This window comes from Leptosomus discolor, chromosome 7 (genome assembly GCF_034619465.1).
Source record: "Leptosomus discolor isolate bLepDis1 chromosome 7, bLepDis1.hap2, whole genome shotgun sequence".
NCBI lineage: Eukaryota > Metazoa > Chordata > Aves > Leptosomiformes > Leptosomidae > Leptosomus > Leptosomus discolor.
The window spans coordinates 56,293,092-56,320,653 of NC_141397.1; the positions used below are offsets into that span (position 1 = coordinate 56,293,092).

Here is a 27,562-nt window from a genome sequence, read left to right on the forward strand (position 1 = left end):
TTGTGGCAGCTGATGAGTGCTCCTAATTGCATAGGCTATTCTGCTTCTTGGACCTGTGCACAGGCACTCTTGTGTAAGAAATTGCTAACATGTAAGTTTGGGGTTAATTTTTTCATTATTATTATTTTTTATTTTTAGGCAAAGCCGCAAAAAGAGTAGAGTAAACCTTGGAGAGCAGAAGTTTTAGAGATATTTCCTACTATCATCCTAACATTTGTATACAATCTAGCCTGGGTATTTTGTCCATGAGTTATGCAGCACTTAAGCCATTCATATGTATCTCTATCTTCTATAAACGTGAGATTCAATGTATTGTCCTAACAGGGAATAGTTACATTTCAGATAGTAATCAAATCCTCCATTCTAAATAAACTTCCTTTAGAACAAAATATTGCCGTTGATTAGCACAAGTTACCAGAAACAGTGTCCTCCTCTCTATTTGCTGTCCACCCTAAAGAGAGAGCCCAGGGCTTGTGGGTCTTTTGTGGAACTGCTGCAGACTTCCATCCCTGTCCATTCTCTTTCTGTGGTAGCTTCCCACTTCACTTGCTATAATCCCAATCCTAGATCCAAGACTGAAGTGTCGGACCTATTACAAGAGTTGAACTGATCTTTTGAATCTCAGTGCGTATCGAACAGGGCCTGAAGTGACAGGAGTCTCTCAGCTTTGCCAGAATTATGTAAAAAATATGTTTGTTTGTTTTTATTTAGCTTTATATCTCATTAGTATGCTTTTCACAGGCTCTCAGTTTACACCCACATGCACATATAAATACAAGCACGCACTGCCCTGTATGCACAAATAAAAAAAATTCAACTCTATATATTAGAGATGAGATTGTTATAGAAATTACTGAGGTTTTTTGAATGCTTTGGAGAGTCTGGTAATACCCTGATGTGGAGTGGAAAAATATCTAATCAAACCTTGGTTTTGCAGTTGGATCTAGGGTAGAGGATGGGGAGTGAGACAGAGAATGGGTTGCAATCTGTAGTTTAAGAGATCAGATATTCCTACTCGGAGCAAACGTCTTCACCTTATAATCAGCAGAACACACAAATCTTGAAAATAAGTACTTTTAAAATGCACTGAGCTTATTCCCTCAATTTATTACACAAAGCACTCCTAGAAAAACTTGCTGCTAGGATAATGATGTTTAATGTTATTTGCTGAAGCCCATTACCATATAGATACTGCCATATCCCCTATCCACACATTGTTACACCCTTTAGTACTGAACTATGCTATAAATGTTAGTGCTGGTGGCATCTGAGCCAAATATTTGTATCAGTTGAAATATTTACCCATCAGTGGTCCTTAGACAAGGACATTAACTTAGAACGATCTGGTTCCTGCTTAGTTTCACTCTCTCCCTCAGGTACTTTTATGGTTTCTTGGTGCATTTACTACCTCTTTGCCCAAGGTTGTGCAGCATTGCATAGTTTGCAGATGGTGAGCTGGAAAACTATTGGCAAAGCCTTTAAAGACTGTTTTGCAATGGGAGGGAATTACTCACCTACATACCTCTAGGAACTGATCTGTGTCTTCAGATATCTAAGCGTCTTTCAAGGTTTTGCCCAGGGATAGAAGCAGCTTGTAGCAGAGCAGAAACTGAACCTAGATTTTCAGAGCCAAGGCCTTTGCTTGGATATCTGGACTGCACTGGGCCTTCATACTGCCTTGGAGTCAGGAGTTCTTGTCAGAAGATGCTTCCTCTGAGAGGACAGCTCGTGTGTCAGATCTGAAGACGACACTAACTATGAATGGGGAGACAAACTGGGAATTATGGGCATGGAAAACAGTAAGTTAATAGTTATATGAAGAAATCACACAGGTTTAGCAAGGAGACATGTGCAGATAGGATTCCAGCTGTAACATGGCCACTCTCCATGCCTCTACCTGGAAGCTTAAACACCACTAAGGGAAAGAACTAGGCCTGGGATTACCCTAGTTTGAATGTGATGTAGGCTCTTTCTTTTCCTTGCTTGTTAGGGGGATGTCAGTGAGCTTGGCAAGCTGTTGATGCAAGGTTCCTTCAACGTGTGGACTGACCACAAGAAGGGGCACAACAAGGTGAAGGACTTGGCTAGATTCAAACCAATGCAGAGACACCTCTTCCTCTATACAAAGATGCTACTTTTCTGCAAGAAACGGGAGGAGAACACAGACGGCCATGAGAAGACGGCTTCATACAGCTTTAAAAATTCATTAAAGGTAATAAAGGTGGTAATGGTGGGCCAGAGAAATAAATCTGGTGTTCTCACAACACAGAGATGTTTCCATTTGGAGACTTGAAGAAGGTACACATATCTGGAGCTATCTTGCACCCCTGAGTAAATGAAAGCTCCCATTTAGTGTTGATCTGGAGACAGACTCAGCTGTCTGCAACTCCAGACGTGAACCTTGGGCCCTGTTCCATCCCTCTTCCTCTCCCACCTCAACAGGTCAGTGATGACAAGTTGAAACTACCATCATCCTCAAACTGAAAACTTGTATAGGTGGACAAGAGCCAGGATAGGGTTGAAAACTGACCCACAGTTCAAGCAAAAAAAGGCAAAGAGGATAAACTCATGGTTGACATTGGCTTGTGTTACTTTTGAGCACTTAATTATTTTTTTTAATTTTTCCTACAACAACCAAAAAGATGAATGATAAATTAGATGTCTAGAAATAACATGTTCTGAATTTTACTTTTAATGGCTCCCTAAAAAAGCCCTTTAAAAATGCTTCTCAGAAGACAAAGAGTTTAAAGACTATTGACATTTTCCAGATTCCAGCTTCTTCTTTTCTATTTTGAAACAGATGAGCACTGTGGGCATTACAGAAAATGTAAAAGGGGATAACAAGAAGTTTGAGATCTGGTACAATGGCAGAGAAGAGGTCTATATCATTCAGGTAACAACAGTCCTTTTTTCCCCCAGGGACTATACTTTCTTTCAATTTTTAATGAAGTTTTCAGTTTCATGATTTTCACTATCCTGTACACTCAAGAAACAATAGCCATTGGAAGCTTCATTGTTGCGTTGGCACTGAAATTTATCATTGGTGAAAATGGTCATGATTTTGGGTAAAAGAGGAAACAAAATAGTGGAAAATTACCTGGAATGTTGGACAGAAAATCAAGGAAAAGGACCTTAGATTTATGGTAACTTCTCCACCTTGAAGAGCGTGGTCTGCTTTGTTTAAAGCTGGCCACAGTGTTTCTTTCCTTGGGAAAACTGAGAGCAAATGTAGGTCAGGGCATCCAAGTGACTGGCAGCATGCTTTAACTGGATGTGCTTTTCTTTTTCCTCTTGTGTGCTCAGGCATCTTCTGTTGAGCTGAAAAACACCTGGATTTCAGAGATTCGCAAAGTCCTGACAGGACAACTGGAAGCGTGTAGAGGTAGGACACACAGAGTGAACTCTGGTAATGTTGCTTTCTTTCTGTAGCTGTATGTGACAACATGGAGCTGGGATGAGTTACAGTGCCACCCAGTACCACCAGGGAAATCAGCAAGAGCAGATCTTCTATGTGAGGATCAGTTGGGTGTTTGCAGCATTACTGGGATATAAACCCTTGTCCTGATCAAAGAAAATTTATTAGAACTTTAGAATGGCATGAATAATTATTGCATTTAGGGTTAGCCTGAGGAACACGGTTTTCCTCTGTTCTCCCTCTCAAACCGCAACGCGCATTTACATCAGCATGTGAGGAGATGGGGTCCCAGTCTTCACTCTGTGGCTTCTCACAAGACCTGAGGCAAAAGATCTCCTTCCACATACATGACCGGTCACAGAACCCATTCCTCTCCGTCCTATTGTTTGTTATTCTTTGTTGGGGTTTTGAGGGTTTTAATTTTAAATCTAGTCGCCTGCCTTATGTTTTAAATGTCAGTCAGTTATCCCATCTTTTTATCTTAGGGACCTCCCTGTGAAACTTGATTAATGACATTTCCCTTTCTGGCAGAGATGTTACTATGAAGGTGTTTTGTGACGTGCTCAACACATCAAGTTGAAGCCCCATAAGTACCTAAAATAATGGCACCCTTTTTATATAAGATACTGAAACAGAGACAGACAAAATTCAGTTAGGTTGTTCCAGATAGTAAGAAAATATAGTGATGAAAACTATCTGAGATACTGTTCTATTTATGAACAAGGATGTGCAGAGTCCTAAAAGCCATTTTTCAGACTCTCTTAAGAAAAAAAAGCCCCACATGGTTGTATCCAATACAGACTTTTCCTGGGCCCTGGCATTGCTTCTCACCTTGACCTGTCGTTTCCTTCTTCTCTCATACACACACACACACCTCTCTTTAAAGCAATGCCAGCAAAGCTTCTCCACCCACATCCTTCAGATTCCTAAGCAAACTTTGCTTTATGTTTAGAGGTCACCTTTATTTTAACTGTCTGTGTCACAAAGAGAACAAATTCTTACAACCTCCTTAAATGGAGGAAAACAACTATGCACATTAGACTCAAGCAATTTAGTCCAACCCATAACAATATACTTATCTACAATGTTGACCACTCAGGTCTTTTGTTATTATTCTTGTCTTTAACCTTTCTCCTTTTTATTCTGAATTTCACTGTGGTCAGTTCAGCAGGAACTGCTGAGGAAAGAAGTCACAATTCTTATCAGTGCAGTTTCAGGACTTGATCTAGGGATTCTCTGATATGGTTTGTAATATTTACTTCTGTAGTAGAAAAACTGGCTTTACCTGGGCTACAACAGAAGAGTAGCTTATGGAGAAAATGTATGTGTTTAATAGGATAGAGTGCTAGTCCTCCATGTGTGTTTCTAGGCAAAGAAAATGAAGTTTCTATATCACCCAGATGAGCATTTGTGAAATCTTTGTAGCATACGAGACCTACGTGCTAGAGTTACTATGTGTTTTCCAGAGAAAACTACACAGGAATCAAGACTGAAAGTTTTTGAAAACATTTATATTTTTATATTCTTTATTGTTTTGTCTTAAGGTAATGGGATCCTAGAATATTTCGGGTTTCAAGGGACCTCAGGATATTGTTGTCCAATGTCCTGCTCAAAGCAGAGGCAGTTATTGGTCAAACCAGGTTGTTCAAGACTTTATCCAGTCTGGTCCTGAGAACATCCAAGGGCGACTTTCATCCTACTGTATGAGCAAAGTCCAGCTTTCCTTCATTGTGAATCCAGGAGAATAGCAGTCAGAGGGCACGTGAATCAAAGCCCTTATTGCAATACTGACAGCAGGAAGCAAATGCTTTGTCCTGTGGTTTTAAACGGTCGTTTCTATTTCCAGTGACTCATGAAAGGAGAGGCTTTAATTAATGTATAATCTAAGACTGGATATTTCTCCAACTGTGCAGTGTAATGAGAGACGGAAGAGGGAAACATTGTCTGGGCTGTTTTTAATGACTGTTGTTACGAGTTGCACAGAGGGTTGGGATGTTGGGAGGAACCAGCTGAGATGAAAGAGTGAGTAAAGGGCAAAGAAGGTGGCCAAAGGTATGTGATAAATAGTTTAATGTATGGGTCAATTAGTGTTCAAACACCTAGTGTATGTCCACCCCCTATCGTATACTGCAGTGGGCATGGAATGCTAACAAGGTTTTGGGTAACACCTTGATCCATCGACCCCAAAAAGCATAATTGTCTCTTGCAGGCAAAGGAATAATAGATGCAGCTTAAGGGATTTGTGCAAGGCTGTGAATCAGTTGCCAAATCCAGGGATGGAGCTCCTACTGACTCCCCACCCAGGGAGCTACTTTCTCCCAGCATTCCCACCCACAAAAAACTTTAAGTTTAATCTTTCAGTGCTGGCCCCGTCCCTTTGCTTCTTCTCCTTTCATTGACAGGAGCTTTATCTTCTTCCAGAGTGAAACAGCCCTAGGATCTCAGCAATCTGAGAGTCTGAAAGCAGGTCATTCCATTGCTTCCTCACTTCTCAGTGTCTGACTCTCCTGGCCCTGAAAACCGGGTTGTCAGCATCTTTTTACCATCTTTCTTTACTCATCAGTTACCGGACATAGGTACAAAAGAGTCTGTTGCTACCTTGCAGCTATGCAAAAAGAATGAACAAGTGGCATCTGAATAACATTCTATTATTGCTATTTGTCCAGCATGCTGAGCAAAAGCATTTTCCAGAGGGATGGGGATAGATTCTACTAGATGGCTGCATGTGCGAAAGGACTGATATACGTGTTTCTGAGTCCAGAAAAAGCTGTGAGCCACAAAACTTGTATTGCATTCCAGGAAAAATGCCAATATGTCCATTCTCTAGATCCATATCGTGCAATGAGCTAGGAAGAGGCACAGAGGAAAGAGAAGGTGGTAGGGGAAGAAATCTGTCCTGCTCTGAAAAAATGTGGGTAGAAGAGCTGTTTGGGTGAGCTAAGTTTCCAGCCTTTAAGATCACCATATGCCTTTCTCTTCAAGTACAAGTATTCCATTTTTGTTGTAGCAGCAGTCAAAGCATCTCCTTTCCTATTTTTCTCTCTCTCCCGCCTTCTATGCAAACAAGGAAGCAACTTATACAATTTGGAACAAGTTCTTTTTACCTTTTCCTTTAACAGAAGCAAGTCAACTGCACCAAAGAATCACTGAGAGCGTATACCATGCACCCATGGATTCCTCCAATGCAAGCAGGTAACCACAGCTATCATGGCATATCAGGGCCATGTTTTGTCTTGCCTTTCTGCTTTTGCAGTACATAAATTCTTAGTTTTCTGTGTTTAGCTACCTGGGTATGAACTTCATCAATTGTCCTCAAATTCTTTAAAGATATATAAATGCAGGTAAAGGTTTTGCTCATGGAGTACTAAAATCACAATGCAGAATTCATTTCAAAGATGATCATTTGTGTTTGCAAAAGAACCATACGCTCCAGATTAACTCAAGTTTAGACAAAATGTATTGGAACATTTCCAGGACATTAAATAGAGCTGTCAGCAAATTTTTGTAATGACCCAATTGCTGGGTAAGTTTAATGTAAGTTGGCCTGGGACATCACTGTAAAAATTGAGCAGGATCAACCAAACCAGGAGATTCCCAGGTAACACAGCCAGACTTTGAGAGCTGTACAACCCGATGCAAGAAATCTTAAACAGATGCAGGGCTGTTAATCCTGCACCATGTTTTCACTAGGCCTGGTTACTTTTACTTTGTTTAAGGTTTAAGCTGAAAAGGTTTAAGGGTGAAAATCTTTCAGCAAAACTACCTTGGGGATGGGAGAAAATTATTCCAGTAAAATATGAAATGCAATCACAAAAATATTTAAAATCAGTCCAGATGTATGTCCACTTTATAAGGATATTAAAGTGAGAATTTTCAGAGCAGAAATTACAGACAAAAGATGTCAACAGAATATTAAATAACTCCTGGAAGAAAGGTCATGTGATTAGCTATTTGTCCTAGAATGGATTAAATCAAAGGAAAAATGAAGTTATCCTCACTCTGCCAACTATGTCAGAGAGGAAGAGAGTAGATGCTTTTGCTCCAAATGCTGGGTTATTATAGGGACAGAAAGAATGTGGTAAGTCTTCGTGAAAGAACGGCACTCTGGGCTTTCATGAATGGAACACAGTTCAGAGTGTTCTCTTGGCTGTTGTAAGCAGAGGCCACCTGGATCCTCAGTAGTATGTGTCTGAGAGATGCAAAGACAGGGGAATTGCAGCACCAGGTGGCTTTGCACCAGCTGATGTGGAGTGGTGGATCCAGAGTTCCTCAGACTGTGGAGCCCCTTCTGCAGCCGGTTGTGGGATGCTGGGTGGAGGCCAGGAGAGGAGGGAAGAAGCTAGACTTTGTGATAGCCACCCACATGGGCATAGCCTGTGTTTGAGGGACGTGACTAAGCAGCCCCAGTTGTGGAAGGTGCTATAAGTAAGCCAGTGGCAGACTATTATCTAAAGAGCAACCAGCATCATCAGTGCTCTGCCAGTGGCTGGTGGCTAATTAATTATTGAGATTTTGTCTAACTAATAGATGCCCTCTCCTGGGTCACCCATGTGTAACACTGACTCTGCTGTTTATTGGAATTGTCAAACCTGTACAATAACATTGGGGAATTCTGTTTGCAGGATGCCCTCCCCAGGCCCTAGCTGTTCAGTGACACAGACTATGCCCTTTACTTGTTTATGTGCCACCGCAGCACTTGGGGCTGAAGTTCCATGAGATAAAGCAGGGCTGGGCTGACTCAGGGCTGGAGCTGAGCTGTTGGCAGAAGGGACGCTTAGAGCCAGTGCCCACCCTTAACACCAGTGGTTACTGAATGTCCCTAAGTCCTGTTCTATCTATTTAAATTATCTCTCTGTAAATTCTTCCCCAAAGTTTTGCTATTTAATCCTAAAATGAGATGCCCTGTGGTAACTATTGCTGCTGTATCTCTCAAGAGGTAGCTGCTGCATTTCAGTGATAAAGAAATGATCCATTTGTATTGTTTTCTGATCTATTTAAACATATGAAACTTTAATAGTTAAACAGTTAGAACAATAGTCTATTTGCTTTATTAGAAGTGCCTGATTCAGTCATACATCCATGTAAAAATATCCTGTGCACATAGATATACACAAACACTTGGAGTTTTACTGCAGGTGCTGTTTCAGAGACGCTCGTGTGTTTTCTTGGTGTCTTTCTCACAGCTGTAAATCTTTAACTCTGTCAGCTGCATGTTTCACAGTTATCTCAGCCTAGCTGGGAAGGAACAGAGGAAAAAAAAGAATAAGGAAATGTGAGGCTTTGGATTTGTTCCCATATTTATTTTGAGCCCCATTTTGTACCTGACGTCAGGCTGCAAAATCACGTTTTGATTTAGTACAGGAGATAATGGAGATCTCTGTTAAGGTTTCATCAGAAACAGGTCAGAGGTTCAAATACAAATCAATGAATCCCAGGTTGCCTTGTAGTTATAGAAGCTATTCACAGCTCTCTAGTATTCCAAATGTTTTTAAGTTTTTAATGATATCTTGAACCTTCCCTTACAAGCATGACAAACCCTGTGAATGTCGAGTATAACAGTTCATATGTTAATTGTAAACAGCAATGTGATTGCTGATACTCTTTCCCAAAATGCTCGCTATTGACATGTATTTCAAGTGTGTACATACAATGAAATGTGAGGAGCAGTCTGCCAAAGACAACAGTCAAACACCCAAACTAAACCACCAGACATTTGCAAAACAATGAGAATAAGAGCCATGGGAAAACCTTGCAGCTCGATTGCCCTAAAATCCTGGGGCAGGGGTGTCATTCCCATTACAGGTGACAAGGCTGATACCTGTGCAAATTTGGCAAGGTGGAGCCCCTCGTCTGTGGTTTAGCTGTACACAGGGATATCCCACTTGTATTCACGTTTTTAAAGAGCAGAAGAAACAGGAGTTTGGGGATCATGGAGCCAGGGGAATCCATACGTTCCTCTACGCTTGGTATGACCTCTATGTGACCATGCAGTACCCATTTCTCTCCTGGAGTCAAATACGCTGCAAAGGATGGAAAACTGGGGTCCTCTTTTCTAACGGCTTCCCACTCCTTCCTTCCAAATCTGTTGGACTTGCGAAAAGAGCTTGTGCAGACAACCCAGTTGTTCCTCCATTTTTCCTTTCTCAGCTCTACCCAAGAACATCCCTTGCTGTGTGGTGTGGAAAGGAATATCCGAGGGTAAAAAAAGAATGCCTAGTGCTCAGTGCCCCGGGAGGTATTAAGCAGGAATATAACTATTTTTATATTTCTCTTGTCCAAAGGTATAGCAGGAAGTCATCAAGTATATATGAAAACAAATCTGAGACATCAAACGTGGAAGCATCTAACAACAAAAACAGGAATTCCAGTCCCAGTGCCAGACAAAAGAGAGGTAGGATTTCTGAGGCAGAGCTTTTTGCTTCCAAAGGGTAATATTTTCATTTTTACACACTCATTTCTGGAGTTTGAGAATACTTTAAATGTATGTTGTTTAAACCCAACATCAAAAAAACAATGCTACAAAGCTGAGTGACTGTACTGTGAAACTTCCCAAACACCAAAAAGCGTTACCGGTTTAGGATTTTTTAAGTCCGGCTTTTGATACGTTACAGCGCTCTTTATACAACTCGTGTTTTTTAAAAATAGAATTTGGAGGCCAGTAGTATGCCTATTGTAACCTTCTATATCATGGGTAAGCTGGTTTCTAGCTATAATTAGTTTTAAGATTGTCTATGGATTTGCTAACGGATTTCCTTGCTTTATGTCAGAGATTTTTCTTGCCTCGTCTGTGTATAGGTTCCCCTCTAGTGTATAGTACGTAAATGCACATGAAGTCACAGAGTCCCTCCATTATTTGAGGGCATAAATACAATAGATATATTCTATACAATGTAGGTTGAAATGAACACTAAAAAGAAACTGGATCTTATCTGGCAGTAGCAGGAACAGAAAATCTTTCAACAGCAGTTTCTCTTTTAGATAGTATTTTGAAATGTTAGAGGAAAGACTATTCTAATAATATAAAAAAGAAAATTGTGAGGTCTTGAGAGGTTAAGGTCCAGATCAGGCTTAAAGTAACAGCAGGTCCTTTTATAAATAGAGATGGTAAAAAAAAAAAAAAAAGTGGAATATTTTTTCTTTGAAAAATAGGCTATTCACCAAAAGATTTTTGATTGCAGTAGGTTTTCATTCTGGGGAGAAAGTTATGGATTCTTCATTTAAAAATCCAATGTTAAAAACCTGTTTCAGTAAATTTTTTTTTAAAAATACGAACATTTTTTTAAATTAAAAAAAAAAAAAAAACACAACCAAAACTGAAAAGCAGTCTTTTTTATTTGAAATTCATAAACCCCCTTCTCAAAAAAAATTCCAGGAAAATTATTGAAGTTTTTTGACTGGTGCAGCTTAGAGGAGAGCGTGGGAACGGGGCTCACCCTACACGCTGATTGTCATTCTCCTTTCTTCTGCCTTCCCCCGAGCAGTTCCCCAGGGCTCTCGCTCCCAGCCCCGGCTCCGTGCCTGCTCCCGCGGGGCTGAGCAGCGAGTTCCTTCCCCGGGTGGGTGCAGGGTGTCCGGCGCGACCCTGCGGAGCGCCCCAAACTGGCAGCTCTGTCCCTGCGAGGCACCTCGGGCCGGGGCTGAGCTCCTCCGGGGAATGTCCCGGCAGGTCCGGCTCGGCGGCGCGCCCCCGGGCAGGGCCGGGCTGGGCAGGGCCGGGCTGGGCCGTGCCGGGCCGTGCCGTGCCGGGCCGCGGGGCGCGGCAGCGCGGGCGGGTGCTCGGCCAGCGCCGGCTCTCGTGTGCCACCTGCTGCCTGCCGTGCGCCCAGCGGCTGCGTCGTGCGTCTCAACACGCGTTGTTTTAAAACGTTGTTTTCTTTCTCTAGTACAGAGGGGGAGGGCACTCTTGGCAAGCTTCTTCACTTTCGTTATTCTTAGGGATGAGTGCCGGTGGTTGAGTTATCTACCTATAAACCAGTGGTTGGATCGGTAGCATCACTGACTTTAAGCTACAGGGGAGACAAGTCCTGCGGGAACCCCTGGAGACCACCTAGCCTGACTGCCCTGCTCAAACCAGGGTCAACTGGGGCAAGTTGCTCAGGGGCCATGTCCAGTTGGGTTCCGGATAGTTCCAAGGATGGCGACTCCACAACTGCCTTGGGGACACTGTCCCAGGCTTTATCCACCTTCACAGTAAAAATGTTTGTTTCGCATCTTTAAATGGAATTTCCTGTATTTCCATTTGAGCCCATTGCTTCTCTCATCCTGTCACTGGGCTCCACTGAAAAGCACCTGGCTCCATCTTCTTTACTTGATAAGATCCCCCTGAGCCTTTTCTTCTCCTGGCTGAACATTCCCAGCTCTTTCACTTTCTCCTCATGTCAGCTACTGCACTCTTTTAATCATCATCATGGCCTTCCACTGGATCCACTCAGGTATGCCCATGTCTCTCTTGTACCGGGGGCCCAGGACATGACACAGCACTTCACATGTGTCCCACTTGTGCTCAGCAGAGGGGAAGTATCACCGGACCTGCTCGCAGGGCTCTGCCTGATGCAGCCCAGGATGCTGTTGGCCTTCTTTGCCACAAGTATGCATTGCAGGCTTATGTTCAACCTGTTGCCCATCAGAACCTAGTCCTTATTATGTTTGGAAATGGTTTCCAGGGTTATTTGGTATACCTGCAGGATGAAGGAAAAGGTTTGAAATAACTCAGGTGGAGACATCATGGCTTTAGAGACAGTGTCTAATGATTGGCTGGTGCTGAGAAGCTGTGGGGACTTGCAAAATCCTAAGGGGTCCCTCAGTGAAGTGATATAATTGCATAGCTGAAGAATTAACATATAAACCCACCCCCTAGACACTGTTGTACTCGCCACATGACTCTGTGATAATGAAATACCATGGATTTTCTTGCTCTATGCAAACAGAAAGTAAATATATTTTATATACCAGTTTCTGGATTCTTTGTAAGCTACAATAGGTTTATGAAGGTTGCCTCACAGTGGGAGCAGCTAGGGCAGGGAATGGCTCTTAGGCAAACACAAGCAGTCTGAAAGCCCGATGCTTCCCAGTGCACCTGTGGGCAGCCCTGCAGCTGAAACCACTGCTCGGTAGCAGTTTCTCACCAGATGCACCTGCCTGGCCCAAAGCTGGCATCAGGCCACCGGGTAGAAGGAGCTGAACCACACCAACATAATACTGCTGTATTGCTAAAATCTGTTCATCTCTCACCCGCCTATGCATGCAGGCACCTCCGATCCTGGGTTATCTTGGCTGCAAATCAGGAAGTGATGGGATGCGCTTTCCTTCAGAATCACAGCTTGTCTGTCTGTTGGTTGTCCGCCAGTGCGGATTCACTGTCTCTTCATGTTCCCTTTGTACTTCTGGTCTTCGCTTGTCCCTCTAATGATTTTCACTTGGCAGTGTGTGAAATCAAAAGGAGGAAAAAGCTATTGGGTAAATCCTAAGGCACAGAACCAGGCAGCCGACACATGGCTTTTCTCCTGCTCCTTTGCCATAAACCTTCAGTGTGTTACCTGCCCACACAAAGAAAGGGGCAGATGCAGAATTTGGCAGGAATGCATGGATCTGGGGTTTTGATCTATGTCCACTTGTTTCCTGCAGTGCAAGTAACTGAGTATCTTTCAAACCTAGGGTCTCAGGACCTATATCCATCTGTGACTTATCTCTATAAAGGTGGCTGTCAGGTGGCATAGCTGGACTGTTCATAGAGCAGCCTGGCGTGTAAGCTTTGCTGGCATGGCACTCCCTGCATCCCAGCAAATGATGAGATTAGATGCATGACTATATGCCAGCTTTGGAGGCTGTTAAAAAGACTTCAGCAGGTAAGGCTGAGAGCGTATCAGCCACAGGGCTGATGATGGTGGACGCTTCAGTGCTAGTACTGGGTAGCAGAAGTGGGACTGCTTGCAACGCTTGCTGTCTGTATGTGTCCTGCACTGCAAGGCTGCTTCTCTTATTTTTCCCTACAATCTTGCTGTTCCAACCATGATGATGTGTTTTCATAGTAAAAGGCACTAGATCCTTTTTAATGAGCTTGCTGCTAAACTGTGTTTTCCTTTGATGAGAGCTACATCCCTTCACCTGTTTTTCTTTGTTTCTGTTTTGTTGCTGTTCTCCATTAAAACTCAGTGAGCCAAACTGAACCCAGGGGCTCTGTTTGGCTCAGCTGGTTTAATCACCCTGACCTCATGTCGCCTTTCTGATTGATTAGCTCTTGCTCAGGCTTGAACTGAATCAAAATTTATTTATTTTTAGTTGTCATCCAGTGCTAACCTTTCCTTTCCCATAAGCTGAACAGCTGACCCTTCCTTCCTTATTTCTTTTCCCTCTCCCTCTCTTTCCTAGTTGATGCTTCCACCAGCCTTAACCTTGAGCGCACAGCGCTTGCTAGAAAGCGATTCACATTGCAAGGTCTTTCCAACCGCAGAGCTCCACCCAAAGGTAAAATCACCCTATGCAGCATTTGGTCTCTGGCCATCTGTCTCCTGCACTCCCACAATGTTCTCTCCATCCCATAGTGCCATCCATCACTATTTCCTAAAGTGCTGCCGCGTCTCACCAAAATGCTCCTGTCTGATGCACACATACGGCTCCTCTTCTCAAAGACGCTGTCACCCAAAATTGCTCCCGTGGCAGCATCGGCAAGGCAACCTTTGAGTTGACTGGTTGGGTCTTCTACTGGTGCACAGTGCAAATAATGTTTATTTCCAGTTTCTCTCAAGGGCCAAAGTGTGAACATCTTTTAAACCACCAACCTAATTTCTTTCAGCAGTGTACTGGCTTGAAAGGAAGACTATCATCTCTGTGTTCTGCTACATGAGGTTTTCATGTGTTAAATTGTTCATTGGTTGGATCTCTTTGTTTTTTCAAATGTTGCTCAGCCATGGCCTAGTGGTTACACTGGGGAACCGGAATTCAGAAGACCTGGGCTTTATTGCCATTTCTACCTAATTACATTGTATGATACTGTAAAATGGTATGGTCTGAGTCTTTGTGCATAAATGTTTAGAAGACACTTAACATCCATGAGCAGAGAGCATTGCGTGTTCCTGTGATGGCTGTACAACGAAGAGACTTTAGAGGAAAGAAAGAAATTAAATTGAATTACTACTTACAATCACTTTCTGAAAAGATAATGTAATTGCTCTTTTTATTGTTACTATATGGCTTTTCTCCTGATAAATGATATTTCTTCTGTGAGACAAAGGGTTAGTGTGCAGTGATGGAGAGGGTGAGCATTAAAGGACAAAGAAGCAAGGTGAAAGAATAAAAAGAGAAATACAGAAGCATTAAATTACGATGTTATAAAGTAGATGAGACTACACCAAGAGCCAGCACAGCCATAAGATCCTGGCTGCAAGGTTAAGGCTGCACTTGGTAGTAAGATCCAAGGTGGACAAACCAGTTCAATGTTCTGAATACAAAAAAGGGAGTGGTTTTCAGATCCTGTGACTTGGGGAAATCAATTACAAAATACAGATTTTTAGAAATGCAGGATAATGCTGTAATTTGGGTGAGTTTGGATCTGCAATTTTGGTTTGGGCCTCTCTTATCTGATTTTTTTTCTTGTCATGTGAAATGTCTTGCATTGTAATCAGTTTTCCAGAGAGCAAAGTGCAGTTCAGAAGAGTTCATACCCCCAAAGCTGTAGGCACTCTCAGCTCAGAGACTTGCAGGGACAGGTTACTTGGGATTCCTGTGAAACGCCTCCATTACACAATGTCCCATTTCACTTTGTTGTGCTGTTCAGTTACTGATCTGGTCCTGGCCTAGAGGAAACCAGCTGGCCAACAGGCTGGGTGATTTGCAGAGTGCGGTCATTCCTGCAGGCAGTGACACTGCAAGGCCGTGTTAGCACGGTATGGACTGGCTGTAAAGACAGATCGGAAGCTGCGAGAAGGTAACAGGGGAGTTGCTGCGATAAGCTTGTCCTGCTCTTGACGCCTTTGTCTAAGGATTTGTTACTGGCCGTGGCAGGAGGTGGCATACCGAGCTGAGCATACTTTGCTTCAGACCCACTGTGTCTGTTCATGTCCAGAACACGGAAAAAGAAAGGTTTAAACAATATCATAACACAACTAACCGAGGGGAAAACAAGATTGCCTGATGGATATCAACTGGCACTGGAGCATGGATGCATTGCTGAACTGTCTGGCCAGGCTGGGTACGATGGGGTAGAAAATGTAGTATATAAGCATCTGGGCGTTTTGGGCAAAGAAATGCTCATGTCTGGAAGGGAAACATTGCCACCCTGCACTCCAACAGTGCAGAGACCCAAGGCAGCCATATCAGAACTGGCACCGAAGTGTGTGAAAGCCCACGCTCATAGCACTCTGCATCTCCTTCACCCTTGGGTCAGCAGTAGCTGTCCTGGCTTGCAGAGGCAAGCTTATATTCCTTGGAGTTGGCACAGGGTCTCTTAAGAGCTGCATGATGTGGGGTAAATGTAGCCCAAGACTATAATTATAAAGTAAAATTTTCTTTGTATTTTAGCAAGGGGAGTTACGGCAGCCTGAATGTGGAGTCATTCCATTGTGATTATCCCTGAGAGTTCAGCCTTTTAGGAGGTGTGAATAAGGAGGTACTCGAATGTATGTGCTTTCTTGAGTAAATTGATAAGGGAGTGCATTGGCAGATACAGAACTTAGAGTGTTTTTACAGTAGCCAATCTACAGTTAAAATTGCACTGAGATTTTAAGGAGCTAATATGTTTTCATGGTGTTTTGGCATAATAAAACATTATAGGAATTGTGGTTCAACCAGTCACGCTAATTTCTGCCTCACTGGAAACGTATAGCGAATGTGACATTTACTGGGCAGAAATATGGAAAAAACAAAATAAAGAGAAACATTATATGACTGAACATTAAAATAAAGGAATGTGAAGATGAGGAATGGGAAAGAATTTTAAGATCCCTGGCAAGGAAATTTTCACAGTAGTACAGTTCTGCACAGGATATTTAAACCTGAAATATAAAATAACCTGAAACTTATTTTACTCCAGTGCTGTATGCCAGTTAACCATGAAAAAAAAAAAAAAATTAAAAAAAAAGAGAGAGAAAAGATGATAGATGTGAAAAGAGAAAGGAAACGATTGGAGTGGAAAAGTCCCTCTGAATCACAGCCACCATCTAGGAGCATCTGGGCTAAGGTTCAGCACAGCATATATATATATGCTATGCAGTTTTGTGTGAAATAACTCTTCACCTATCCCAGTAAATTTTTCAGTGAAAATAGAGACAACTATTTAACTTTTACATAAATTTTTCTGTGATATTTTTAAAACATAAGATGAGGTGAAACATGAAAAGCACGAATAGTTTTTTGGCAAATCTGAAAACCTTCAACAGAATATTTAAAGCCATTTCTAATGCCATTTTCAACTGAAGTTGTGTCCTGGTAGAGTTAAGTGTTCAAGTATCTTACTGAAACTGAGATACGAGGCACACGAATAGCTTTACTCGTGTCTCAATGGAAATATATATTTGAGTAATGCAGCACTTAGTTTTCAGCAGAAAAGACTAAAAATTTAATCCTGAAATATTTGTAAGCAGGCAACTTTTCCTCCCAAGGGGTGCTGCTGTAGTAGGTAGGCGCGAGAAGTGTACTGATGTGCTTGTAGTTGTGCAAACACAGTCTCTTAAGAGCTTATAATGACCTCGGTGTGTTTTGAAACATCGTGTGCTCCCTGAAGCTAGCCAACCGTTGGTCTCCATTTATGCCTCTGATCTGTTTATGAAAAATGTTGAGTCAAAAAACACTACTTGCATCTCCTAGTGAAATCTGGGGAAGTTGTGGCTTCACTCCTGAGCGGGCTTGGAGAAAAGGCAGGATCCTAATTGGAGCAAACAAAAAAAAGCTCTGTTGCCTTCACTTTCTCCAGGCTGATTTGCACCAGTAAGGATGGAGGCTCAGAGAACGTTTTCAGGCTCTCAAGCAGTTAACATCTAGAAATGACAAGTATGAACTCCAAACCATTCATGGTTGGTTTTCAGTGTATTTCAGGTTAGTCATCACAGAACAAGCAGTTCAGTGTCTAAAATAATCCAATCCTCATCTGTAGACACGTGCCCCATTCTAACCATCATTCTCATCTCTCTGTGTTTTGTAGCTGTACTCAGACACTAGTTGGTTGCTAAAATATTAATTGGCATAAGTCTCCTTTCTGAAGTATTAAAATGAGTGCAATTCGAATTGCTTTGAAAATATGTTCATATAACCTCTTTTCTGTGCTTTTCGTTTTGTTGTCGAGGGTATTTTTCCTGGCTGTTTTAGAGGAGCAACCTACCTTTTATTTACCCTTTTCCAGCTGCTGCTTTGCTTTGGACATCTTTTACCCTCAGTGCTTATTAACCTCTAATCCTGCCCTGCATTGCATCTGTCTATTCTCCCAGATCCAGAATCTAAGGAAAGAGAAGTTACCCGTCGCTTTTCCCTAGCCTCCTCCATCAGCACCACAGTTAATGCTTCTGCTGTGACCAAAGGTACCGTCATGCTGCTTGCTTAGCTACCCTTCTCCCTTCCTGCTGACTGATACATTTACTGCCAAATGCTGTTCACGGAGCGAGTACATCAGGCTCAATTTTTATAAATGCAGGAGGTTCCAGTAGGAGAAGAGTCAGGACCAGTATAACACCTGCAGGGAGGCAGGCCAAGACATTTTGAGTGTATATCAAGGTGTCCTGCCAGTATCTATAGTGACTCTTCTCAGTTTCTCCATAATAGGCCTCAAAGAGTGATGCTGGTTTCCACGGAAACTGGATTAATTTTTGGCTGATGTGGGGTTAGGTTTCCAACTTCTCCCGGGGTTATATTAACTGAAATTCAATAGAAATTATTTCTCCGTTTCCTTAAAGCTGTTTAGGATTTTTGCATCCAAGAAGGAGAGAATCTCCTCATTGCGTAGCAGACATCAGGTGGTTAGCCTGAAATCAAGCCAAAAATGGAGTGGCAATAGATGCCAGTTTTAAGCATGTTTATATGTATTTAAGCATATAGCATAATCACAGTTATTAGAAGTTATGTTTGCAAGGACGTTTTCAGACATGTGTAAGGGAGCTAGGTGCCCAGAATGCACCCAACTCTGCAGTTTGTGTGGGAACTTATGAAAGTTTTATTTCTGAGCTGTAATTATTTTGAGAAAAGGCACTTTTACAGAATTTACTTCAAGTTACTGCACTAGTGCCTACATTTAAACTCAGAAGCAACCCATGCATCTGGGCAAGCTGGTTGTGTTGAAAATCAGTAGAATTGTAGGCACCTGTACCACATGTCAGAGTTACTTTTGAGAACAGAACATATGGTCTTACATTGAATTCTGAATGCGCGGTCTTCTGGCGGTTCCTGGAATGAAGCGAAGGAACTGATTTGCGTTTTAAGGTTTGCAGGGCAATTCACAAACCAAAATAGAAGGAAAAATGGCGGAAATAATTTCTGTAAAAATCTTTGCTATGTACTTGTCAGGAAGAAGGTTGCACAGTATTTAGTGCGTTCTAAATAGCTGTGAAGGATATGAACCGTATCCTTGACTGTGCAATGAGGCTGTCATGAAATAAGAGCGTGGTGGGGTTTATTGGCAGAGAAAGGATATGGTATTATTGCTACCTACAAATGTTTCTTTGCCAGCCTCTTTAGACCATAACACTAAAACACCACCACATGGAAATGATGGGCATAGCACAGGAGAAGAGGTTCTTAGAGCTTTCTGTCCTCGGCAACAACTTCAGAAATACACAATCAGTTGTGAAGTTATGGGAAGGCTGAATTATTTCCTAATATTTATTTCCGAAGCTGGGGAACAGAAAGAAGCCCATATGTACAAACAGAATGGGCAACTAAGGGTTGTTCTTTAGTGTGGTTTATCAAAGAAACCATGTGTGAATTACAATGAAATTCAAACTTTGTTACAGATTCATATCAAAAAATCCTGTCCTAGGATCCTGTCTGCCACAAGACTGTTGGCAATTTCTTGGAGCGCATGGTGGTGTTATGTCAACGGTTGGACTCAGTGATCTCAGAGGTCTATTCCAACCTTATGATTCTATGAAAACTACTTTTGTAGTGATTTTTAAAGCTAGGAAACAAAACCAGTGCTTTTCAAATAAGTGTTTTATTTACAGCATCTGCTTTACGAAAATATTTCAGCTGACAAAAGAGCTGAAGCCTGAGTCTGCAGGTCTAGCCAGGGTGTTTGGATCATCACATTCAAGGCTACTGCATACTGCTGTGTGCTGATCCTCACTGCTAACAGTTCAGCTCTGTCACATCACCAGTCCTCCACACGTGGAGTCAGGACACAGGGGAAGCCCTGTATGTGAACCTGTGACGGATGCCCTCCGCTTCTGTGGGGCATAAGTGTTGGCTTTTGTGTTGGCTTTTGTGGGCTCTGCCCTGCCAGCCTCATGGGTAGAAAGATTGTGAGTCTGCCTGCGTTAGTGCCATCTCCTGGACAAGACAGAGAAAACACTGGTGAAACCTGATGGGAAGCAGATACATTTACTATGTCTGTGGCAAAAAGGGGTCTGTTTCCTATCCACATCGCAGAAGTGTTTACCTTCACCAGCTAGAATTTAGGTGTTGGTCGTTTTTCTGGATGAAACGGAAAGTATTAGCCGGGTAGTGTTTCCAGGTAATGGGAAAGCAAGTTTCTCTTTTAACAAGATGTACAGCCTTGTGACTCTGCCAACTTCACACAGGTCCCCTTGTTCCTGCAGTTAAAGTCAAGAGACATGAAATAAAGAGTGACCCAACTCCCCTGGGGTTTGAAGGTATGAGTCTTTCCACCCTGCATGAAAACCTGTTTGGCAATCTTTTGATATTATTCACTGAATTCACATCTCATCACTGCTGGCAGATGGCACTGGAGTCCACTAGGGGTCTGGTGTCAGTTTATCTGTTTAACTGTGATAAACACAGCTTGTCACCCCCTTGCCTGTCCCCTGCACTCATGTTATGTTTACCAACTTTCACCTAGGGATGGGCCTAAATTAATACCCCAATTCTCTGCCTGTTTTGGGAAGTAATGCTCTAGACTATGATCTGGATCTGGATTTTCTGCCTGTCTTTTACCTCACTCCGTAGAGTGCAGCAGCAGGAAGCCGAGGGGCTACTTTTCACCTTCACCTGCAGTCTGCCTGCTTGCATCCCTCTTCCCTTGTTTGTGTCTATACCTAATAAGAGGAGCCATGTGCATGAAGACTGCAGAAAAGGCTAGACTGTGCATTAATAGCCATTTAAGGTGCAGTGTTTCATTTCAGCCAAGCTATTTGTTGCAGCAGATTCCTCAATTACTGTTAAATAAACAATACCAAAGAGTTAAACTGGAAAGTTATTCTTCAGCCACTTGAAGATCACCAGCTTCCATTGTCCACTTTCCTCTTTACATGAGCATCTGACAGAGCATGTTGCCTTGTGGGGCACAAGCAGTCAGGTACCTCTGATGCAGGACAGGGAGGAGAGAGATGTAAGCTGAGGAATCCTTTCTTGGGATTGTGTTGCTCTGCATAAAACCTTGGTAGAAAGGGCAGGTGGCCAGGTCAGTGATGGAATCAGTGACATATCGGAGCTATCTCCTATGTCACTCCCAGAAGGAGACTGGAACAGAGAGGTTGGAAGAAACAATTCAGAGACAGCAGAGGAAATAGTAGTTTTGCTGTTTGCAGAATACTTCCTTTTGCCAGTGACCCCTGGCACTACATTTAGAATCGTCCTGGCACTGTTTAAGTAGGAAGCAAAGAACATTGTCATCCCTTTACCAGAAGATATTGCTGCTATTGCCAGGGTTCTGCAGAGTTAATAATGTAAAGGATTTGATCTACCTTGATAAAAACTTCCCCCCACAAAATTGCATTGCATTCATCAAGAGTGAAATCATTCATTTCTGGCTGGGAAGATGAGCCTCTCTGGTGCCCTTTCGTTGCTGTATGGATGGGCATCAAAACCGTATACCATCACCTACAGAATGATTTGAAATGCTGCAAGGAAAATATGTTAAAAATGTGTAAGGAAGCTGTAGTGAAATAGAACACTGCACTGTTGACCCAGCAATCATTCCCATAATTAACATCAATATTTCTGTTTGATTCATTTGGCTGTTCTCTGTCCTTCTCAGACTTACAGTTTTTCTGTGGAATGCTGCTGTCTTTTCACTCATTTGTGCTGGTCATGTGTCTCCTCTTTTATAACTGTTGGACCCCACTCCACCTGTTTGTTAAAGAGACTACCAGTTGCAGAGGTGGTACAGGGATTCACTTTGTGCTGGTTGTCTGGTCACTATTTCACCTTGAGGACACAAATTGTACTTCCTGTCACAGATGCTTTTGAGAACACCATATTGGCCCAGACTAAATGTAATACCGGTTCCACCACGAGACCCGTACCTAGATCTGCTTCACAGACAGGTAAACAAAATAAAGATATTTATCATCTCAATTTGAGAGTGTAATATAAATTTATGATAATATTTACTCTCTTTAACTTAAAGAGATTTTTCTCATTTGATGAACATAATTTCCCATTAAAGCAATGGAAGAACAAGCTTGGATCACTAGCAGGTATAGGAACAATGTCCCAGATTCCGGTTTTCTGTAGGTCAGGCAGAGCTGAAGATATTTTTTTAAATTGATGTCAGAGAGCTCAGAATTTGATCTGTGTTATTTTATAGCTTGAATTAAATATGTAAAACTTAAGAGATGGGTAGGTGTTGTACTTAAGGACATGGTTTAGTGGTGTTGATAGAGCTAGGACAAAGGTTGGACTTGATGATCTTGAAGGTCTTTTCCAACCAAAACTGTTCTGTGGTTCCGTAAGTTAGAATAGCAATTTGTATGAAAGAGGAAGGCTGAGGTATGTATTTGTAAGGAATCTTTGCTGTTTAGGTTTCTGCCTTAGATGCTTTCTACAAATGGTAGTGGCAAAAGATTACTGAACCTTTGTCGAAGGGGGAAGGGGGATACCTTTTTCTTTTGGTGTTTGTACCCCAACCTGTGAATTTGAGCTAAAATTGCTGTGGCAGTTTGAAGCTAATTAGCATCAATGTCGTCTTGTACATTGAGAAAGTTGCTAGTATGTTGCCAGTGTGATTCAACTGATACAGAATATGGGGTCCAGACCTTTATGCTGCGTGGTCTGTGATTGAAATTGTCTCTCCTGCCTCAACACTCTGCAAGACTCTGTTGGTATAGACTTGGCAGGGACACTCACAACCCAGCACGTGAACGCCACTTCAGAGGCGAGTTTACACCTTGAAAAGTACGGCTGACCTGACCATAGCTGTAGGGCTATAACTGGGGGTGCTGCTCGGTGGAAGAAGGTCACTGTCTCTCTTGTAACTGAACCGCAGTGGTCAGGGCAGTCACAGCCCCTGTGTAACAGGAGGGAGGAGAAGGGGCTGCAGAGCTGCATGGCCACATGTTGCACCAACCAGTGCCTGCAGCAGGGAGGATGTGCATGGGGAGGGATTGAATAAATCAATTAATAAACCTCTTTCTCCCAGATCAGATCACTTTTCTGTTTACTGCCTGAACTGCTTGGCTCGGGTTTTATATTGTCTCAGGGCAGGTTTTGCAGTGGGTTGTGGTGCTGCATAACCCCACTGCATGAGCATCTGTCTCCGTGCCTCGTTGTCAGAGCACTTCTTTGCCTTGTTGAGAGCAATGGCCCACAGGCTGTAAAGAACTTGATTCAGCGTCTGCTCAGCCCAAGTCCCTGTGAATCAGCTAATGCACAGCAGGTACACTAAGTAGGAAAGCACGTGGGGATTGGACTGGCTCCACTCTGCTTCCATCTGTCAGGGCTGCAGAATCCTGTGGTAAATGCAAGGTCTGTTTTCTCCTAGCTGTAGTCATCCCCGTCAGAAAAGGGACAGGCATTAAGGGTGAAGGAAAGTATAGATCGTGATTGCCATCTGTACAGAAGAGGCTGAATTACTTTTCCATCATGGGAGCTGCAGGCAGGTCTTTCAAGGCTCAGCCTGAATTTCCCTCAGTACACATCCTCTGGGCATGCCTTTGTAGGTAGAGAGACTGGCTGTTGTGCTTGGGCTGGAAATTTCCCCAGTCCCTTCCAGTGGGCTGGGGTGTTTTTGAGTGCAAATCATGCAATAAGACTGCCAACAGCAGAAATATTAAGGAGAACTTCTCTACCTACCACCAAGGTCTGGTTGTCTTTGTGCCTTGTTGTTTACTCTGTCCCTTCCCTGCACTTCCAGCCTGCTCCAGGGTGTAGTCTTGTAAGTTGCTTGGATGGTAATATCACCTTGGAGTGAGATGGAGATAGGAAGTCCACCAAAATTTAATGGCTTCAGACTTCAATTTATAGACAAACGTGTGGAGATAAGCTGGAAACTGAATGAGCACGGCCTTCTAAAAATCTTGTCAGCAGAAGTTGTAATTTCCTACAGCGCTCGCTCCGCAAAAAATTCCTGGTCCTTGCTTTTTGTACCTGCTGAACTGAAGAGATTTACTGATGCTAAACACTTGAGGTATTAATGGGCATGCACACTGTGGCCATGCCGTGTGGCCATGCCGTCTGCCCTCCCACAAATGACAGCAAGTGGTACAGGTTTTGAGCAACAGAATAACAGCTGCAATGTAATTTTTTTTATGTCAAAATCAGGGAACAAGCTGTAAAAAGGTACAAGCGATTCAGTAAGTGAAATAGTGGGAAGGGAACCTGTGACATTTATTTTTAAAAGACTGAGCCTGAAAGAGGCTAATGACTGATAGCTGACTCTGCTTTATCTTCTTTGAAAAGGTTGGCCCAACAGGCAACTGCCATCTCTAGACACATTTGAAGATTTTGAAGCCATCCCCTCCAGCACAGATGAACTCTCCAACTCTTCTGACTTGGAGGAAGAGACCAATCCTAACAATGTAATTCCTTTTTTCAAATTACGCTGCCCTTCCCCAGTGCAACCTCCTCTTCTCTAGAGATCATGATTAAACCTTCAAGGTTTGGGTTCATACCAGCCTTAAATTCATGGATGTGTGGGAATACAGAAGATGGGATTTGGATCTGGGGTATTGGGACATTATTCCAAGACCATTTTGCTGATCAGGATCAGGAACCATAAAAAAAATCAACCTGTAAGCTGTACACCTGTTACAAAAGTGAGGAAGAACTCTGAATCTTTAAAATGTAATTTCAGACTTTTCCAGATAACTTAACCTGATGTCACAAACCCAATTTCTGTATCAGAATAATGTCTGGCTGGTTAATTCGAAAGCCTGAATGCACAGCGCAGTTCTGTCCTAAGTTTGAATAATATTTAACCTGGGCATGATGAAAGGCATAAAAAGAGACACAATTCCCTACAGAAGAAATCTCTGCCAGCTTGAAAGCCTGATTCAGTATTTAACTAAACTCGCTCTCTCTTGCACGGTGTTCTTTCATCCATAGTGACTGTATTCTGGTGCGTTGTTTCATTCACTTTAGGGGACCAATCTTTTTCGGGTAGAAGGCAGTTTTGACAGCTGTTTCCCGGATTCTCTTACACTCGAGGATGGAGATTTGGTGCAGTTCGTGCAGGAAGGAGAGAATGGTCAATGGTAAGTACAGGAGAGAGACAGGATTTGACAGATAGAACAGCCAAAACCTCCTGGAAAAGATGGAAAACATTCACAAAGATGTCAGAGCCTCTTCAAAGTCAGTCCAAACCCACTCACCCCATTGACCACAATGCGAGAGGGGCAGTGGGAGGCATGAACATACCAGCAGCTTTGGTTAATTCCGCCTGGTTGGCTTTCATCCCTAATGCTTGTGACTTCGGAGGCTTAAGAGGACAGAAGTTTGCATAAAGGAAACAGAGGGGAATATTTGGGCTTTTGAAACCTTCTAGCCAGAAGAACAACTGTCAAAGGCAGCACCCTCCCATAGGATACATCAGCAAAATCCACATGCCTTCCACTGAGCTCAGCAGTGGACCAGAGAGCAGTTTTAACCCCAAAGGCTTAGATATAAGATGTGATTGACAAAGTGGAATGAATCTGGCCCCCTTGAGCTCACAAACATTTTGGTGTATTTATCTCCCTTGCTGGCAAGTGAGTGTTAGGAACAGACCTGGCTGGACATCTGAGTTCTCCTTCCATGGGTAATTTGGAGGAAGATCTGATCTCCTTGAAGGGCCCATTCAGTCAGACCCTTCACTCAGAACTGACGTGCAGCTGAGAGGGGAGCAAGTCCCCTAGGGTGACGTAGGTGGGAAGTGCACTAAAGCCATCCACCCTGGATAGTGTTTATAGCAAAGGGGATGGGCAATATGAAAGATTCATTTTCTTCAGCTCTGCACTTGCCCCAGGGTCTCAAACACATGCCAAGGCCTCTGCTTCCTCATCACACAGTCTGCTTGCAAATGAGCTTGATCTGGGATACTGGGTCACCATCTGAGACTGCTGGAACCTGGAGGACTGCCCTAAGTCCTCTGCCTTCTTCCTTAGTTTAGGAAATAGCTGCCCAACGTGCACCTCTAAGAAACACGACCCAGGGAAAGGGAATGTAGGGAAATTCACTGACTGTTCTCTGAATTCCAGGTTAGTGAAGAAATTGGTCTCTGAGAAAAGCGACTGGGTTCCTTCCAGTATATTGCAGCCAGCAGAGGGGGACAGTAACAACATAATTAAGAACAGCAATGCAGGTAATAGAGAAAATGTGTTACTGGCCTTTAAATTTTTTTGTTTATACTAAAAAAGGATGTAATAAAAAAGGACGTGATAAACGGAGTGCACTTTCTGTATTAAAGTACTCGGCCTGAGTGTCCATGATGCAGCCTCTGGCAACGCAGCTGAGGTAGCCTGACATTTGGTTCCGTGGGTGTCAGAGCTAGTTAGGCACAGCAGCTTACCTTGGCATGGTTTAATTGTTTTCCCGTTCCTGGCCAGAACTTGACTCTCCCACCACAAACTCCTGTGGCTACCAGCACCCAGGCTGGCTACTTTACAGCTAGCCCAAGTGTGTCATATGGCAGGGTGTGTTGTAATTGCAGGATAGCTTTCATCCTGACAGGGGTAGAGTTTGGATTTAGCTCAGCATCAGGGCTGTGGTTCTGGTCTAGGTTTGAAAACAATAAAATCCATGAATCATTACTGCTTTCATCATGTTTCACTGCTGGCTCCAAAGGGCTGCTCTGGCGAGATTTCAGCCAAATCAGCACTAAAAGCCATCCTTTCTTCAGCTTTGGTCCTGACCTAACACCCAAACAGGCTGCACTGGAAAAGCTGAATCTCAGCAACTCTGCAGATCAAAGGTTTACACTTTTACATTAATCTTTGCCCATCCTTAAATATAATTTGCCAAAATGTGCCCTGCTTCTCTTCTGGTAGCAGAAGAAAGCAAAATCTGGCACAGCCATTCCCTGGGGACCTGTGATGGACAGCTACCAGCATTTTATTATGAGTTACTGGTTTCTTTTGAGGTTTTTTGTTGGTTTTTTTTTTTGTTTTGGGGGTTTTTTGGTCAGCTTTTTAAAGTGGAGGAAAAACCTTTTTGAAAGTTAACCAGGATTCTTTGCTGTGGTTTAAAGGGAGTTTGGTAATTGCTGCTCCTTTACCTCCACAGCAGGTCAGTTCTGTCTTCACTCTCAGAGCCTAACTATGGTTCTTATTTCTCTGGCATGTCTAATGCTTCAGAAGAAAAATAAAGGCACACACATTACGGTTAGTTACACGCTGAAAGAATCTCCCTTGCCTTTAGGGAAGGAATTAAGAGAGCAGTAGCATTGTGATTATTTATTTTTTATTTTATTTCAGGCTTTTAACAATGAACCTCCAGACTGTAAACGGGAAATCCTTTAGACATACCGTAGTGACAATGCCCATGTCCTCCTTTTCAGACACGTACAACGATTCCTGCAGTATGGCCTCCGTAGAGTCAGACACCAAGGAGAGCGAGGTGGCCAAAAGCTTCCCAGCAGAACAGAGGGCTGGCAGCTGAACAGCAGGACCAGCCTTCCTCAGGACCCCATCCATCTCTGTTTATTTTGGGTGGACACTGGATCAAAGTTGCCTTTCTCACAAGCTCTGAGGTTCATAATTCACTAAAACTTTATCAGCATGAACAGATGAGAACTGTGCTGTCCGCCTGGCAAGCTGGGAAAAACAAATTTGAAAGGAGTATTAAACGTCCAGAAAG

The 27,562-nt window shown here is 42.9% G+C and overlaps 1 protein-coding gene across 1 annotated transcript in view; it reads left to right on the forward strand.

Moving 5' to 3' along the window:
• MCF2L2 (MCF.2 cell line derived transforming sequence-like 2) overlaps positions 1 to 27,364 on the forward strand; it is a 152,431-nt gene extending 125,067 nt beyond the window's left edge. The window contains exons 22-34 of the mRNA XM_086468381.1: positions 1,991 to 2,212; positions 2,801 to 2,893; positions 3,304 to 3,382; positions 6,535 to 6,607; positions 9,697 to 9,806; positions 13,784 to 13,879; positions 17,833 to 17,922; positions 20,134 to 20,205; positions 21,751 to 21,837; positions 24,191 to 24,309; positions 24,872 to 24,984; positions 25,966 to 26,069; positions 27,264 to 27,364. Of these exons, the coding sequence (XP_086324507.1) occupies positions 1,991 to 2,212; positions 2,801 to 2,893; positions 3,304 to 3,382; positions 6,535 to 6,607; positions 9,697 to 9,806; positions 13,784 to 13,879; positions 17,833 to 17,922; positions 20,134 to 20,205; positions 21,751 to 21,837; positions 24,191 to 24,309; positions 24,872 to 24,984; positions 25,966 to 26,069; positions 27,264 to 27,364 (1,359 nt within the window). The remainder of the gene's footprint in view (positions 1 to 1,990; positions 2,213 to 2,800; positions 2,894 to 3,303; positions 3,383 to 6,534; positions 6,608 to 9,696; positions 9,807 to 13,783; positions 13,880 to 17,832; positions 17,923 to 20,133; positions 20,206 to 21,750; positions 21,838 to 24,190; positions 24,310 to 24,871; positions 24,985 to 25,965; positions 26,070 to 27,263) is intronic.
• Positions 27,365 to 27,562: the final 198 nt, after the last annotated feature.